Genomic DNA, 17,913 nt, shown 5'->3' with positions numbered 1-17,913 from the left:
TGTACACATATGCACAACATTGTTAATTTGCTAATGATTGTTTTGATGGAAAAATCATATCTTATTATAAGGACATTTTATTGAAAAATTCAGATTTTTTGTTTGTTGATTGATTTCTAATAACAAGCCTTTAAAACAAGGGGAATTTTTTCCATGAAACATTTCTTTACTTAACAATATTACAGACTATTACAGACATGCACATCTATTGATATAACATCTACAGTTGTAAATATCTCTCTTAAAAAGAAAAAACAGCAGTTATTTTGAAAAGTACACAAATACGAATGATATATCAATATACAATGTGTATAGCTAATGTTTAAATCTACGTACTTTTATCTGAAACCAAGTGATCACGATTTAATAATCTTGTCATCTAAACGCTTTCCAATATATCACATAGTGAATGTAACACAGTAACAGACAACTGGTTTCAATATGACCATGGTAATTGGCGGTATACATTTTCTTCTTGATATAGGCAATTATCTGTCAGTGTCAATCATGTGACGTATCTTATCTTGGGTTTTTTTTAACCTCTTTCGTCGTCGTCCATCTTCCGACGTACGTCGTGCGTCGTATGTTAACATTTGTACATTTTAAAGGATCTCTCATGGTCAGAAATTTTCGATAACTCTAAATTATCTGCAAATTTTTTATTCGTACCAGAAATCTGCCTTTTATACAGAGAAATTTTATTAGTTTGGTATTGTTGCCTGACGTCATGACGTCAGGCACATCTAAGGTTTAAAAGTTGCATTCTCCGAAACAGTGCAGACAATGGGACAAGCAATATCATGATATTTCACAAAAAAGATTAACCGATGCATGTTTAAGATGTCAGCATTTATATTCACAATTGATGAAAATGTTATATGGCATGTAATAACAACAGCAGGCAAGTGTTTTCAAGTAAAAGGGACGGTCACCATGCAATGCACGTGTGTAATCCTGATTTAAAAATAGATCAGCATTACATCATATTTGAACGGTGAAAAAGGGGTAGGGGTCCATGGCAACAAGTTGTAACATATTGTCTATTACGGTACAATGTAAGTAATAATTGGTGTTGGATTTTCATTATTACAAAAGAGTCATCAGTTTGGATTAAAACAAATATATATTATATACGGCTGACCAGTATGTTTACTGGAGGAACTCAATCGCCAAAGCGGGGTGTGACCCGATTTTCGTTCAGTTGGGCGATTTCATTAATCTTGAAAAGGGGTCTTAACTCGCGTGTCTTACTAAATGTACATTACTACATTTAACAATTACTAATCAAGTGTGTTTCTTAATTCGATAGATTTCTTCGAAGACACCCGATCCAAAGTATAATATAATATTCATCTGACCCCCTCCCCATGGATCTCTGCCAATGGATGAGTTCATTTGTTGTGTGAACGGTAATAGCAGGATTTCGCGCCATAATGTCTCATTCATAGTTTTTGCGCGCTGATTAGTTGACGAGTCCGTTGGGATCATGCGAACACCCCAGAGCACACCATGTGTTTACATCACAGGCACGTAGCTTCGGGGGTTGGGTTGAGGGGGGCTGCTTCCCCCTCCCCACTTTTTTGGCGGCTGGCAATTTTCTTAAACTTTATATGACAAATGGAAATATCAAAGATTTGCCCCTCCCCCCCCTCCACTTTTGTAGGAGCACGCAATAAATGAAACTGCAAATAAGGAATTCTAATTGAATTGAAGTTACAGTTAGGTTATTTGTCATGAAGAATTCACCCTTTTTTAATTGCTTTTGATGAAGCTGCCCACACACATTAAAAAACAATACGTGTTTGTACCCTTTCATATTTCATATGGTTAGAACTTTTTAAAAATGCCTTTCAGTCGATTTTGCATCTTAATATAATAAATACAATTATTAAAAAAAAAAGACTATTTATTCTCCAGCTTTCAAGCTTACATGCACTTAAATATTATTTGATATGTGCACATTCCTAAAAAAATATTGAATTAAGTGATAAATATGTACATAATTAAGTGATATATATGTACATATTCTAGATCGAAGATAAGACTGACATTTCGTCTTCAATTTGCATATTCCGTTTATAAATTTATGATCAGCAGCGAAAATTAAAATTCATTTCTGATAAGATAACCTAATTGATACATGCATGCTTCCATTGAATAATTTTGTTTAGTCAGGCAAGCTTTTTGGAAAGCTATTACTTGTTAATATTACATTCAGATATTCAACGAACTACAACAGCTACGTGGTTTCACAGAGATCTTCTACACACTTGGAAATGGGTTTGATCATCCGATACACCGGTACAACCGTCTTTTTATTGTGATCGGCTTCGTATGCTTTCGTATTACATTAACATAGCTGACCCATGACACTACATGCTAATCATTCCTTTAAAAAAATACCTGTTCTTATTTGATCTCAACTTCTATATCTATTTCATTAAAATCATCGTGGGCGAAATTGCAAGAACTTCGAATTAAATTCGTTAAATGCATGGATAGCATCAGTAAATGTTTTCTTTTTTATTTAGTTTATAAAGTTTGAAGGATGAATCACATTTTTGAGATGAAAAAAATGCTTTGAGGCTGATAATCGATGCACCTTAAATTCTTCTTAAAAACTACATGACCGGTTTTTTAAAATATATTTTGATGTATCTTTAGAGTACGAACATCAAATTTAAATTTCATGACTATTACTTCATAGGGACACTAAGGACACTCACCTGTAACAAAAATTAAAATAATAGATATTTAGATCTGTAAGCTACGGAAGCCCTCTTCCAAAATTGTAAATTTTATGTCCCCCGGAGTAGAGGTATTGAATACAGAGTAAATACATACACAGTGTCACTAGGCAAAATTGCTAACGCACCATTTACTATTTCTTTGATTGTTTTTGATCTGTACACAACAAAGATTGATTAGTTTCTTATAATACAGAAAATGAAACATAATTTGTTGCAAACTTATTGACCAGTTGCTTTGAGTACTGTTTATGAAACATTGGTACTTCTCCCCCCCCCCCCCCCCCCATTATGTGATTCACATATCAATATCGGGTGTGACCTCCATTTGCTCGGATAAATAGGATGTGTCGGTCTTGTTGCCTAGTAGTTACGCGGCGCTTTGAAATTTTCCTCGGTCCCTCACACGTCCGGTTTGTACAAATTTTGAGTACAACCTTGCAATTGACCGGTACCGATTTTACATCTTCTTGTTTGGTAAAGATGTGGGTCATACCTTTATATCTTTTTCAAAAATAATATTTTTGATCCAAAGATGCAATTTTGTTAATTAAAGGATTATTTTAACAGATGAATTAGATATATTTGATCCATGCCAACATTTATGGCATGGTTTTTCCTGTGAAAAGCACTTGTCATATAAGGTCATGTCAAATTTCGACAGCTTTGCAGACTTTACATTTGTCTATCTGCAACATGTCACATGTGCTATTTTCGAGCATGAAGATACAAATGTAGAAACTACGGATTAAAAATGTGCCAAGTTAAAGATTAAATGTAAAACCATAAAGCTAAAACAATGTACACAATACAAAGGAACTTAATCAAACCTTAAAGTCTTTATGCCCGAGTTGTTACACGATCAGAATTGCACACATGCCAACACAATTTGATATACCGTTTTACACTTTACATATATGTGTTTTCTAACATGGTAACCATCCTACTATCGCTGATAAAAATAAAGTGCCCGGAACTTTGCCGGGGAAAATGATCTTTTATTTGTAATACATATCTTTGTTTTTAATTGGATTTTTCATTCCACAACATATGTACATATATGACATAATATGCGAATGATGCATTTGTAGAAACATATTACAGAATCTCTAAGCTATATCTACTAAAGGTCAGACAACACGTTCCTCAATTTTAGATAACTTTATCCAGGAATTTGTTAATGGTTTACTACTACTTTGACAAGCTTTCTTGCAAAAATTTAGGGTACCGTACCAGGCATTTCTGCAAAATACTAGAGTATGCAATATCCTATATAATCTTCTGAAAATTACAATTTTTTTGCTGATATAAAAATAAAAACATCTACAGCACAGTGTAATTATTAGAACAATATATCCGCCGGGGCGGGGCTTTGAACTCACAACCTCTAGAACCTTTACGCTTTTGGCAGTGAGCGGCCACGGTTCTAACGACTCCACCATCTAGACATACATGTATAACGAAATCCAAGTAAAATTTGATCATATTTAAAGTAATTATAAAATTAATATTTTTATTGGAACTCTTAACTACGAGGAGATACAAAAAAGATTTTTGAGGAACGTGTCGTCTGACCTTAATAGTACAATTTTGTATATTTCATATGAAGGGAAAACTATCTTTTATTTGTCTTATATATCTTTTATTTAGCCTTGCAAACGAGGTATATTCTCAACTCAAAACATTCTGCGACTTAACAATTTTACATATTATTTTTATATTATTCTAGTGATATTTACAATTACATATTCTCTTCACAAAAATACCATACTTATTTTGAGAAGTAAACAAATACAGACACAACAAGAAATATACATCACTATATCAGGTTTGAGAAAATGACATTGTTTAAAATGTATTACATTACCATTACTTGAATTTGGGCATCAAATCACTATAAACATAAGGTAATTTTCTTAAAAGTAATGCATTATATTACAATTACATGAGTAAATTAATGCATTTTCTTTATCATAACTTTATGAAAAGTCAATATATTTTTTTTCAAACTATAGGTATATAAATATAGTTTTTACAAATGTTTATATATATGAAACACACTTAAGCATATCTACAGGTCCATTTTCACTATGAATTTCAAATCTAATGATTCATACATTATTTTGATAATTTTGAACTCTTAATAACGAAAGTCTTAAAAGTTGTATCAAATTATGTTGTTATAGCCCTATTATTGCATGCACAACCAACCGATTAAAGCGATCATTTTGATAATTTAAAACTCTTAATAACCATATTCCTGAAAATTGAATCCTATTGTCTTGTTACAGCTTAAAATGATTTTCTAATTATTTTAATAATACAACTTACCTATTTTCATCTCAAGAATATTTTATTTCATCGTTAAAATAACTTTTAATGAAGTACAATTTCAGTTCTTCAATCCATCCCAATTTTATAAATGAATATGGATAAATAAGTAATGCAAAGCAATGCCAACACTATATTTTGAAATATAATGCATTGCATTACCATTACTTCTAAGCTTAATTTGTGACATTAGACTCTACGAGCATTACTTAGAAAACCTGTATACATTTCCATTAAATATATCAATGCTCCAAGCATGCGCTGTAAATGCAAAGATTTTGTTATCTATAGAACTAAGTGACCACGACCAAAGGGCATTTTTATAGAACCTCAATGCATACACATATGTACCAGCATGACTAGTCTGATAGTATCTCAGACAACTGGATTTAGTATGACTTTGATCATTGGGTGTATTCTTTTCCTTCTTGATATAGGTAAGAATCTGTTCGACTCATTTTTTCTTTCTTTTCTTTATCAAGTCTTTTTTTCTTTCTTTTACTAGTAATTTTGTAATTGTTTACCCCTCGCGCTTCTCTTAAAATAATTCAAATGTTTAATTTCTACAAATCATTCACGCATCGTGAAAAAGGTAAATCTTTACATTGCAGCTTTTGGGTGTCCCCCCGGATGGACTACTTTCAACACGTCTTGCTATCATTTATCAATAGAGGAAGAATCGTGGGTGGATAGCATGGTCAGTGCCATACGATCGTTTAAATATTTCTACTTCAAAATAAATCAATCATTTTCTTATTAATTTAAAAAAGTATACATTTTATCCATCTGTATCCACTCAAATTGTCCTTCTTATATCATATTTTTCTTATTCATTTTACTCCCTATGGGTTTGGCATAACTACAGCTTTTTTAAATGATAATTTGCATATGTGTTTAATGTTTTATCAATTGAATCAGTGTTTGTAACGAACTCCAATTTAATATATTAATTTTAAAGTGAAGATCAAATAACAAATTCAGAACTATGAAGGTGTGTTTATCTTTATTAAATTATTTCTTTATTTTTTGTACCTAGAAAATGTGCGAGATACATGGTGCATACTTGGTTCACATTAACAGTGCCAGTGAGGATACATTTATAACCAATCAAATGATAACTAATGGAGGTGGGTATTATTAACATTTTTGCTAAATATTTGAGTTTAAGGTCTTCTGAGTAGCTCAGATGACCTATTGCAGTCCGTTTCCGTTCGTCATTGTGCGTCATGCGCCGATTGTCGTACGTTAAAACTGGCATTACCTTATAGAAGCCTTTGGTCGCCATATAAGTTTCGATCGCTCCACAAATGCCACTGGGGTATATTTATACAAGTCTAGAAAGCTACGGTCGGTTGCTTTTATTATCTATTGGAATGCATATTTTAAACCAAAGTTGTCAGATTCAAAGTATCTGGCCGATGGTTAACTCGCCCTACTCTTTTCGCCATGATGTCAATTAGTCAACCCGTTTCTGGGCATCCCATTTTGGAAATTTCTTTCCATTTATACAAAAATCGCATTAATTGTTCCATTTTATTTATCAACTTTTTGTATTAGTCGAAGTCCGATCCGAGGTATCTGCCGGCGATGCATCATGAACCTACACTTTTCGTTAATTAGTCAACCTGCGTTCTTGGTTACCCCGTTCTGGAAAGTTCTCAAGCGAATGTATTTCAAAACTAAAATCACCCACTAAAGAAACGAATAGGTTATTTTATTTATTCAACATTTGTTAAACCCTAACTTCTATGTTTTCTCTAAATAGGCTTACAGTAAACATATTCACTCTTTATGTAATCGTTCAATATTATTTCATTGCAAATATATATTTTGATGCAAAAACTATCCATGACTTGGATCCGCCAAAGCTTGTCTACAACCTTACTTACATTTTTGCTATTTTGGGCTTTTTATCGAAAGTGAAAGTAGGTCTTTGATAAATTTCACAAAAATTACTGATTAGTTTAACGGATATAGCTTGCGGATATCATCACGCATTTTTTAAAATACCAAAGGTGTAAGCAGTTACTCTGGTGCAGGCATTTTGTAGTTTCTTTGCCAAATGTTTTAATTTATTAGTATAGATACTCATTTAGAATATATAGAAATTATCACTCAGAATATTTTTTTGGTAATATCGAATTTATCGTTAGCAATTAATAGTAGGTCTTTTATAACATGATAACATATTAAGTAATAAATTGTAGTGAAGGAGCTGTGGTTAGGCGGTTCCGATTGGAATGTAGAAGGAGTGTGGGTATGGGAACCGGAAGGAGACTTGTTTCAATACTCCAATTTTGATCACCATGAACCTGACAACTATGGTGATGATGAAAATTGTGTGAGAAAAGAACAATCTGCTCATTACCGTTGGAATGACAAACCATGTGACCATCGTTATTCTTATATTTGCGAAACTTCGTAAGTTCTTTTCTTTTTTCGTTGTTTCTAACTAAAGTTTTGTTTTGCCGTGAAATTAAATTTTAATTGTTCTTGGTATGGTTTATAAATATATATATCCCAAACTATCACTGAGTGCATGTTAGCAACAAACTCTTACAAGACACACAAAAAGATTCGAAACAAACATCCAATTATTTTTACAATAATACTTTGGTCACACGGTCAATTTGTGTAAAATCAGCTGTTTTGATACGTTAGCGCTCTTGGAACATCTGAATCAACTCGCTCATATGTCATATTCAAATGACACTTGATAAACCAACTTGCTACAAAAGCATATCTTAAATTAATATTCGTAAACCCCCAGAAAACGTATATTTTTGCAGCATTCGCATAGTATGTGGGTTTAAGTTTCAAAAGACATTTACAAATCACATTGGAATAAATATATATATATATATATATATATATATATATATATATATATATATATATATATATATATATATATATACATGTATATATATGACCGTATTCTTAATCTTAAGTAAGCACATGTGTAGTTCGAAATCGACCTGTATGCGTATCAGACAGCAAATTTTAATCGAGTATGATATTTTATATAGGTTTCTGGTACGGTGAGAAATTGACTAATGCAATGAGTAGTCTTTGATCGTTCAGACTGGTTTTGTTTTAATTTCAAATAACGCTGAGACATTAATTCTTAAACGATTTTCATTATGTATCATTTTAAAAACTGTAATGTTTATTTAATTGTAATCTTCCATCTTATGGTGTATCATTCACAGCAATAAAGTCGGAAATCCAGCATTGGGCTAAACATGATATGTTTGTAAATTGCAAATAAATCAAGTAATTGAAGTGTTTTAAAGTCATATTTTACGGAGTCACAGGTTAGATTTATTCCAATGAAAGAAAGCAAGGAATGGAGATTTGTGGTAGAACGTCAAGCTTGACAAAAATACATTGGATACTGAATCAATAGCATCTGAACAATTACTTGCGCTGAAATATCAAAACATAATAAAAATCGAAAGTGAAAATAACAATCCAGTTTTTAATCAGGTGTTTAAAACTTGATTTTACAAATTTTAACAAATTCTACTTATACTCACATGGGCGATTATGCACGGAAAAAATAAGATAAACTCGGCGTTTTTAAAGATGGATAAAAGAAAAATTTGTGTTCGCATTTAAGGAGGCCGACTTTAGTTTGCATTGCGCATGTTTTTGCGCATTCTAATATAATACAGTTGATTTATACTTCTTATGAATTTTTTTCGATATCATTTATAAAATTGAACACAATAAACAAAATACAGATAAAAATATTTAGATTGTTAAATGAAATTTTTATTTTTAACACGGTTTTTACGTTGTGCGGTAGGGGAGCATTGCCATTGCGCTTTTATGACGTTATGATAAAATGAAGCTTTGCAGGAGTACGTTATAAGAAATAACATAAAAGAAAAGGTAAAAATTGTACGCTGTTGAAATTTTATATACAGAATGATGCTATCCTCGAGGACATTTTCCTCATTTTTGGAATGAATCCATTATACCAATCATCATTCGTGATGATCCAAATATATAGCAAAATTTGGTGCATTTTAATATTTTGAGATGGCCCCCACTAAAAACTAGACGGTAGAATTTTGTGTTTTTTACATATAAGGTTGGAAAAGCTATTACTAATCATATATAACAATTTGAGAAAAAAAGCTATTGTAGTATTTTTTTTAAAACTGCTTTGATGTGCGGAAAATGCAGTTTACTATATATTCCTATAGTAAATGTACCTCTATTTTGAGATGGTCCCTAAAAAGAACCAGACGGTCGATTTTCATGAACCTTCGCAAATAAACTAGAGTTGGTTTAAATTACATATGGTTAAAAAATAAAGAGTTATGCTATTGTAGTTTTTCCGCAAAAAAACCCAAATCGGCCTCCTTAATCAGACGTATTGGCTTTTCTTTAGAAACAATACGGTATATGTTCGTTTTAAAGACGAGGAGCACTCATTGACACAGATTTGTCTACACACCTATATACCTGTACGGTTCAACATTTTCATAACCAATTGTCCGTTATCAGTGATCGGTCATCGTGAATTTCTTTGGCGTGGCTGTTGTCATCAAGATTACCATGGAAAAGGGTCTTGGCCTTGTCCTCCTTGCTTCTCTTGGTGAGTTTGCCTATTTTGGGCTCAATGTCATTCCCCTACATGTATATCCGAACTGAATCTTTAGTTGCTTAAAACTGTGAAATATGATTCGAATATTTTTTTTCATGATAATTAGCTGCGGGCTGTCAGAATGGTTGGACGGTGAACAAGAATTCTTGTTACCACGTCAGCCGTGATACGGCGTCCTGGGTAGAGGCCACGGTATGATTCATATTGGATTTTGTTTAAAGAAACAAACTGGCTGTGGGGGGAGGGGGGTTCTTAGCTTTTGTTAAAATTCTTATTTCTTTAATAAATGTTCAAAGACTTAAGTTGATCATGGAGTTGCATCAACATTTTAGTGGACCATAAGGGTTTTTCTTGAAATATTACAGGAAACATGTACACAATTGAACTAACCTTGCATGCACCCTTAATGTTTTGTTGTACCGTATTCTTTTAGTTGATTTAAAGATGATAATCGCATTTATCTATCATTGTGTTATTCTTTTTTATCTGAAACTTTCTGTAATTTATTCTTTATGATCTAATTTAAAAATTGTTAAGAGTTCATGATATTTATTTTGGCAATACTCATAATTAACTTGTATATTATTTGATTTACATTCTTTGCTACTGCATTTATTGCTTTATTGTCTTTATGTTATTTTCATCTCCTGACTAATGAAGAGAATGTGTGAGATACATGGGAGCTATCTAGTTTGGGTAGAATCTGCTGAAGAGCAAACTTTTGTACAAAACTTGCTTCAAGGACACCATCATGGTATTTATGAGAGTTGTTCTAAATCTGCAATTGACATAAAATTAAGAGAAATATAAGGACAATATACCGGTATGTTTATTCCAGATTGATTATATGAGGATGTTTTGCATCTTAAATTCGTAGAACACAATTACTGGTTGGGAGGATCTGATTGGACATCTGAAGGCACGTGGTTATGGGAGCCATATGGCAAAGCCATAAACTACACGAACTGGGTACATGGACAGCCAGATAACAGTCACAATGCCGAACATTGCCTCCTTTTGGACAGACATTCCCATTATAAATGGAAAGACAATGACTGCCATGAGGCTTTTCACTATATTTGTGAGGACTCGTAAGTTTGGGAAACCAGCAGTATTAAACATCATTATAGAGTGCAGGGTTTCTACTTCTATTTATAGAATAAGAACAATGGTTGACTCAAAGATTGGAATTATTGGGAGGCTAACAATTATCAATCATCAGTATCGAACCTCCGCACCTAGTACTTTACTATTTACAAGTAATTTTGTTGAAATTAATGTTTTTAAGCAATATTTTAATTAGAATAAGATTTTTATTTATTCCTTTGGATCACAATATACAGCTTTTTCGCACAACAAAATATACAACCATTATAATTTATATCGTTCTCTTTTTAGCGACGGAATGAAGCCTACATCAAGTGAAGTTTTGGGATAGGAATGAAATTACTTCTACTTCTATGAATAAAGATAGACATTGCCTAAAACAGTTTTGTTCTATTAATTAACATATCTCAGACTATAGAGTGGGATACAAGTGATTTTTTTATATGTTATCGAATTTTATTTCATATTCATAACTTATTTTTAACATGATGTGTTTGTTAAAAAACACGACATTGACCTAAAACACTATATGAAACCAAAAACACATTTTATATCCATCCCATTTAATGGAACATAATGGAGAATTGTTATCTAGTGAAAATAAAACATTTATTTAAACTAATTTTAAAAAAAAGAAGAGGACAATATCTTACTTCCTACATTTTTTGCACACTATATAACGGATTTAACTTTCATATTCTATGTCGACTTCCGAATCTAATTGAGTAATCGCACAAGCACGATTAACTGTTCGACACATATTATAACTGCAGGTATAGCTTGACCTCGCTATTCGATTTTACAAATATTGGTTCTCACACCCCTTTCCCCTTCCCCTACAGTGTGCGTTTATTGGATGCATTGTACGCACGTCAATCTAAACATGAATATTAATTTTTGAGATGGTTCACGGTTTGTTATTGTCATTTTTTCATAAAAACCTGTTAACCTGAACATATATACTCGAATGAAGGCTTACTATACATTCAAGCTGCTAAGTCCGATTTTTTGGCTACAACAGAATAAATAATTTTCTATACAAATCAAGTTGAACCTCTTTATTATACTAATCGGATCACCCCGTCCTTTACCGTCGTACGTTAGAAAAAAGTGCGACGGAAAAGGTCGAGGTGATCTGATTGCTAATTACACCAGTCTCATACAGTCGGTTTCCTCTCACAGAATTATTCGAAGTAATTTAAAATAATTTATGTATAGGAACACAAATAAACCCCCAAAAGGAATGCATCATAATTGTGTTAAGAAAAGGAAAAAATTTGGTTTCGTCCTCCGGTTGATGCCACCCGTACTCCGGTTGATTCAACCCGCTTATTATGCACCAACTCTAAACAAACAAAACTACAGACAGATGGGTGAAACAATGCACAAATGTTTTTTTTATTTGCCAAAACATTACTTAAAGCTTCTGTTCATTATTTAAAACGAATGTCTAGGTCATTATACAATCACACCCGCCATGCTGTCTTTGACGAAATAACGGGGTACTGTTTTATATAAAGTTTGTTTTGTTATGCTTAAATGACCGGGAAAACTACTACAATGTCTACCAATTTACATTTGTTGAAAATATCAATCGTTTTAAAGCGTACCTAACATTGTGAAACATAAAAATATATATAAAATCGGGCAAAGCAGCTTTGAATTACTGTTGTGACTTCATGCCTTTGCATTTACAGTCCAATATTTGATCTAAATATGTTTTTTATTATGCTTAATATTTTTGAATTTATTTTGATTGCAGAACCTTCAGAACTGTTTTCCTTCAGAATCGGAATGTCTAGTGAGGAATAAAAAAATGAAAGTTAAGGCCAGTGTTTTTCTTAATTTAAGCACTTGTCAGACAGTGCTTAATTCCCCAAACTTTCTAATATTTTTACACAGATAAGTATTTGGTAATTATCTAATACTAATGCGTACATATACATACGTCTGCGAAATACTTAACAATAGCAATTCTTTTATCAATTCACCGTTATCAGTGAAAACCCTCTGTGAATTTCTTTATCACGTCTGTTGCAAATTGTTGCCACGTTAAATATGGAAAAGGGCCTCGTCGTAGTCCTATTTAGTACTATCGGTCAGTACGCTCTATTCTGATTCACATTTATGTTTTTTTAAGTGCCTTTTTTTAAACTAAATTTTTCATTTAAGCTATTTACATTTGTTTTCAGCTGCGGGCTGTCGGAATGGTTGGACAGTGAACAAGAATTCTTGTTACCATGTTAGTCGTGATACGGCGTCCTGGGTAGAGGCCACGGTATGTGAAACGGAATAGATGATAACTATTTGATGTCTTATGAAATGATAGCAAGATAGACATCAATATCATCTACTTTTTTCAAGTCAATAGCAGACTGTTTATTTTAGATGCTAGTATGCAACTTTTAAATAATAAGCAATTTTAATTAAAGAAAAACATAAGAACATTGTTTTTTTTAATGTGATTATGTATTTTCATGTGAAGTTTTTTGGGGGGAGGGAGGGGGATATGTTCGAACTTCTTAAAGTACAATGTACATTGGATATAAAACAAATTTTACTTAAGAAAATAAAAGAACTAAACAGCTAGCCAAATGAATGTGTTGATAAGTCCGATCACAATTTTTATGCCGCTTTCGTTTTGTCCTTCACCCCGACCTTGTTACTATAGTATATGTGGCTGTTCAATAAGTTTATACTTATATAGAATAGTTTAAATACATGATACAATTAAACAGTTTTTATTTAGTGAAATCATGCATTAAAACTAGATTCATTACATTGGATAATGTTTTTTCAAGATCGCGTTACTTGCTTCTCTTAAAGATAATGTTATAATGAAATAATAATGCATCTTTATTCGATGGACACTTAAAGAACTTTTTTTTTATTTTGCTTGGTGGTTTCTTTTATTGGGGGGGGGGGGTGTTGGGGGGTTTTATTATGAACATTTTCTTTCTTTATTTTTTATACCTAGAGAATGTGTGAGTTACATGGAGGCTATCTAGTGCGTGTCGAATCTGCTGAAGAACAATCATTTGTACAAAACTTGATTCAAGGACTCCATGGTACTATATTATTATTTATATCATAAAATAACCACCTTCGCTTCAAATCTCATTATTTGTGTTCATCATATTTTCTTTTGGCTTACATGTTGCGATATAGAATTGTCAACAATTTAATTTTGAATTCACTTGAACATTAAAAAAAATCTATGAATGAAGAATAATCTAATGAATATATATATATATATATATATATATATATATATATATATATATATATATATATATATATATATATATATATATATATATCTTTCCGCATAGCACGACAGTACTGGTTAGGAGGCTCAGATTGGACAACAGAAGGCGCATGGGTATGGGAACCATATGGCCAATCCATAAACTACACCAATTGGTTACACGGACAACCGGATAACAGTCACAATGCCGAACATTGTCTAATGGTGGACCGGCATTTCCATTTTAAATGGTTGGACTCTGACTGTCATACAGCTCTTCACTATATATGTGAAGACCCGTAAGTAATGGGCTTGTTGTAATCGAAATTAAACAGGACATATGTCATTAAGAATTCCAACAGTTTTCAAATACCCAACGCGATATTTTTTTTTCCTTTTGACCTGAGCAAGTGGCGTTTATTAGCCTTAATCAAATTGTGTCCCTTGTTTGTCGCCGTTGTCATCATTTTTGTTTTCATTTTTATTTTCTGTAGAACTAATTTGCTTATTTAAACCAAATCTGGCAAAAAGCATCATGCAGTTAAGGGTTTTCAAGATTGTTAAATGAATGGCTAGTCTTCATACCACTGGGGAAATAAGAAGGAATGAAAATAAGGCGGGGCATTTTAAAACTGCTCTTCTATAAAGCCAACTTGTACTATTTTTTTTGTAAGATACAGTTTAATTCCAGAACATGGCGGCATTTAAGTATTTTTTTCAGTACGAACAAGAGTGAAACATTACTTGTGGGATTTTTTTGTGTATTGCATTTTTTCTATGTAAAGTTATTGTCATTCAGGTAAGTAAAGTGGTCCCTAATTTTTATGAAAAAGTTGTACCAAAAATAGGTTAAATATATAAAAAAAATTATCAGAATTTATTTGTTTTAAATCTTTTAATCTTTCTGTATTCTGTTTTAGCGAGGGAGACATTACAATCGGTGAAGTTTTGGGATAAGAACAAGTTTTGCAATATGTTAAGATCCAATAAAAGAAAGAACATGTTGAAAAGGGAATTGATATTTTTAATATGTGTATTGTAATCATTATAACAGTATGATTTGACAACGAATGTAAAAACGTTTGATATTGCTCAAAAAATGAAACATCGTTTTGAAGAATATGTTAAATGTTTGATAATCCATTTTTATAAAAGTTACAAAACAAGGAGCGTTATTCATAAATCGTTGACAACAACAACAACATAAAATATGTGGATATTTATGAGGCAGATAGTGAATAGATTGTATAGATTCCAAGTGAGGGAAAATATTTTGTTAATTTTTCCTAAAACTTCTCTTCATTTGATGAGGATTGTCAGTTGATGGAATGTTGTCAAGTGATGATTATTGAAAATGTCGAGGTTCATAAACCCATCTTGTGTTGTAAGTATTTTGTGGTTAAATCGGATGTTGAATTCTTTGAAAAACCTTCAAATTGCAAAAAGATTTTTCTGTGTAATCATGTAAAAAAAATAATTTATCAAGAATCCTCGACACCCCGTGACCTCTTCTTTGTATGACAGTACGTCACAACATGGCGATTTTAACGCATTGTGAAACAGTTTATATCGGCAAATTTTTGTAGTCTATTTCCTTTTCACTGTGTGGCGCATTGAATGTAGCTTAGGTCTACCAACCCGCAGGTCCTGAGTTCAAATACTGTATGGATGATTTTTTATGAAGAGCAGTAAAATTTTAAAAGTTTATTTTTTCTACCAAAATAGATTTTTTTTTTTGGTCATTTTCAAGTCGAACACATGCTAAAAATCTATATCCGTAAGTAATTTAGAAGAATAAGCTTGTATGCAGAATTTTTTCCAGGTGTGTGGAGGACCGTATAAAATTGAGGGGAATGATTAAGATTTTGCTATGTTAAATTATAAGCTTTTTTTTTAATGTTTACGATTTTAAAATTTATTTTTAAAAAAATGAAAATCCATGATTTTTAACAGTACCATGTCAAATAAAAACTAATAAAGTCAATATATTGTTTTCCAATTTCTTTTAAACACTTTGATGTCAATAAATGTTTGTTTTGCTTTTTTTTCAGCGAGGTTGTGAGACCTACATCCGATGAAGTTATAGGATGAGATTAGCTGTATCAGGGATTTTGTTAATAAAAGTTATCGGCGCTTCCAATTAATTTAATCTATTCGTAATACGTGGTGTGAATGTGGCATTTTATCCAACTCAAGGGTTTCTGATCCGTCTCGCTCAATGTAGAACGGAGTGGATCAGAAACCCTCGACTTGGGAAAAAGATGCATGTGTATGAGGAAAATTCAAATTTTATTTCTATGTTAATAAAAGTTATAAAAAATTGGTGAAATTTTCTTTTTAAAAAAGTTAAACAAAAATAAGTAAATGAGCTTCTCCTAAATCATTTATTTGGTAAAACAGTTTATTAAAAACACAACTCCTACAATATAACAAAGAATCTTTAATTGGGATTGAATTACTGTAGTTTAAAAAGTGGACCAAGATATTACTCATGAAAATAACACATCAGCATTTAGCTTAATCCTATTTAATCAAATTTGACCTTAATAACTAGATGCCATATAAACATTCATTTAGATTTTTTTGGCATAGTGACAAAGTCAAACAATGCTTCCAGATTGTAGTTTGTTAATTTGTTGACATAGAAAAACGTGATCGATGCAGTAGGTTTTCGCGATCATTTTCTGTTAATGAAAGGAAAATATGAAGAGAATAATTCCAATTTGTGCCATCCAGTTATTTTTTTTTTCAATATTTTTTGATGATTCGACAAAAAAATCTGATAATATAGCGAAAATTTTGACAAATTATTAGCATTTACCTCAAAGTCGTTACAATAATTGACCAGTAAGATGATGACGGTAACTTGTTGGACACTCATGTCGATTTGTTAGATATATCAATGCCGGAGAAAAATTAATGATTATGTCAGACTTAAATCAGGTATTGTTAGATCTTTGTTGTGTTACGGGTTTTTATGGGGGTTTTATTTTCTTAAGATTTTCTGATGACAAGTAGAATAGCATATAGTTTAAGTAATGAATTATTGAGTTATTGATAATTTTCTTTCAATTCGACATAGAGAGCAGGCAAGTTGACAGGAAAATCGGACAGGTCTACTAAAAAATCTGATATCTCAACTTAAAAAAGTAATGTCAATATAATTATCTCGGGGGAAAAAAACAATCCACCATGCAAAACTACGGCGGCGTGGAAGGGCCGGATGAAAAAATGAATAAATCTTATTTGTTCGGACGAATTACGATTTGCTCGGACAAATAAGTTATTTGTTAGGACGAATAAACTATTTGTTCAGACGAAAAATGGTATTTGGTCTTAATAAGTTAGTTAGTATATATAAATAACACAGAGAGAGAGAGAGAGAGAGAGAGAGAGAGAGAGAGAGAGAGAGAGAGAGAGAGAGAGATTGAGCTTTCATAATCATGGATACGCAGATGTGAAAAGTTTAAATCAGTTAACGTGATCATGCGCAGTTGCAGGTTTTCCCGATTGGAGGGAGTTAGGCATTCTAGGTAACGCCGGTTTTTCTTAGGTAGCTAAAAAAATTCGCGCTCTGTCATAAAAATAATATATAGTTACTATTGACAGATTTTGAGACTTGAGCATATATCCTGGCAGCAAAATATGTCAGATATTTTATAAAGAAAGGGGCGGCGAAAGATGTTTAATGTTGGGGCGGCGAAATTGATCGACAGTTCTACAGTGTGTCAAATTATTCTTGAATTTGATAAATCATTTTGTCAGTTAAGCTTATTTGATGGCACGATATAAGAAACCAAACCAAGTTGTACCGACTCTTTATTTTTCACCTTTGACGACATAAAATGTGAATCAAGATAACG

The 17,913-nt window shown here is 32.0% G+C and overlaps 3 protein-coding genes across 4 annotated transcripts; all 3 read left to right on the top strand.

Annotated features, from left to right (window-relative positions):
• The first annotated feature begins 5,375 nt into the window (after nucleotides 1-5,375).
• LOC117688908 (perlucin) lies at nucleotides 5,376-8,363 on the top strand. Its single transcript, XM_034467830.2, has 5 exons — nucleotides 5,376-5,515; nucleotides 5,690-5,775; nucleotides 6,115-6,205; nucleotides 7,286-7,499; nucleotides 8,291-8,363. Exons 1-5 carry the CDS (start codon nucleotides 5,434-5,436, stop codon nucleotides 8,319-8,321), a joined length of 504 nt encoding a protein of 167 aa, XP_034323721.2. The 5' UTR covers nucleotides 5,376-5,433; the 3' UTR covers nucleotides 8,322-8,363.
• Nucleotides 8,364-9,529: 1,166 nt separating this feature from the next.
• LOC136276340 (perlucin-like) lies at nucleotides 9,530-11,183 on the top strand. Its single transcript, XM_066088203.1, has 5 exons — nucleotides 9,530-9,687; nucleotides 9,803-9,888; nucleotides 10,357-10,450; nucleotides 10,574-10,787; nucleotides 11,095-11,183. The coding sequence occupies exons 1-5, from the start codon at nucleotides 9,648-9,650 to the stop codon at nucleotides 11,132-11,134; spliced, it is 474 nt and encodes a 157-aa protein (XP_065944275.1). The 5' UTR covers nucleotides 9,530-9,647; the 3' UTR covers nucleotides 11,135-11,183.
• A 1,566-nt stretch (nucleotides 11,184-12,749) lies between these two features.
• LOC117688909 (perlucin) lies at nucleotides 12,750-16,190 on the top strand. 2 transcript variants are annotated; one of them, XM_034467837.2, is made up of 5 exons: nucleotides 12,750-12,901; nucleotides 12,996-13,081; nucleotides 13,781-13,871; nucleotides 14,136-14,349; nucleotides 16,102-16,190. In XM_034467837.2, the coding sequence occupies exons 1-5, from the start codon at nucleotides 12,862-12,864 to the stop codon at nucleotides 16,139-16,141; spliced, it is 471 nt and encodes a 156-aa protein (XP_034323728.2). In that variant the 5' UTR covers nucleotides 12,750-12,861; the 3' UTR covers nucleotides 16,142-16,190. The 2 variants fall into 2 exon arrangements, with proteins under 2 accessions (XP_034323728.2, XP_034323730.2); XM_034467839.2 differs by lacking the exon at nucleotides 16,102-16,190 and adding an exon at nucleotides 14,971-15,095.
• Nucleotides 16,191-17,913: the final 1,723 nt, after the last annotated feature.

The sequence above is a fragment of the Magallana gigas genome, chromosome 6, assembly GCF_963853765.1.
Source record: "Magallana gigas chromosome 6, xbMagGiga1.1, whole genome shotgun sequence".
In the NCBI taxonomy this organism is placed as follows: Eukaryota; Metazoa; Mollusca; class Bivalvia; order Ostreida; family Ostreidae; genus Magallana; species Magallana gigas.
Note: the sequence above shows the minus strand (reverse complement) of the source record. Positions and strands in the feature narration are given on the sequence as shown.

What these genes read in the sequence shown, in the direction of transcription:
- LOC117688908 (XM_034467830.2), top strand. Translation starts at nt 5,434, where the DNA reads ATGACTAGTCTGATAGTATCTCAGACAACTGGATTTAGTATGACTTTG. An exon ending in TCTTTTCCTTCTTGATATAG is followed by an intron (nt 5,516 to 5,689) that starts GTAAGAATCTGT and finishes TTTACATTGCAG; the next exon opens with CTTTTGGGTGTCCCCCCGGA. An exon ending in TCAAATGATAACTAATGGAG is followed by an intron (nt 6,206 to 7,285) that starts GTGGGTATTATT and finishes AATAAATTGTAG; the next exon opens with TGAAGGAGCTGTGGTTAGGC.
- LOC117688909 (XM_034467837.2), top strand. Translation starts at nt 12,862, where the DNA reads ATGGAAAAGGGCCTCGTCGTAGTCCTATTTAGTACTATCG. An exon ending in AGTCCTATTTAGTACTATCG is followed by an intron (nt 12,902 to 12,995) that starts GTCAGTACGCTC and finishes ATTTGTTTTCAG; the next exon opens with CTGCGGGCTGTCGGAATGGT. An exon ending in CACTATATATGTGAAGACCC is followed by an intron (nt 14,350 to 16,101) that starts GTAAGTAATGGG and finishes CTTTTTTTTCAG; the next exon opens with CGAGGTTGTGAGACCTACAT.
- LOC136276340 (XM_066088203.1), top strand. Translation starts at nt 9,648, where the DNA reads ATGGAAAAGGGTCTTGGCCTTGTCCTCCTTGCTTCTCTTG. An exon ending in TGTCCTCCTTGCTTCTCTTG is followed by an intron (nt 9,688 to 9,802) that starts GTGAGTTTGCCT and finishes CATGATAATTAG; the next exon opens with CTGCGGGCTGTCAGAATGGT. An exon ending in CGTCCTGGGTAGAGGCCACG is followed by an intron (nt 9,889 to 10,356) that starts GTATGATTCATA and finishes TGACTAATGAAG; the next exon opens with AGAATGTGTGAGATACATGG.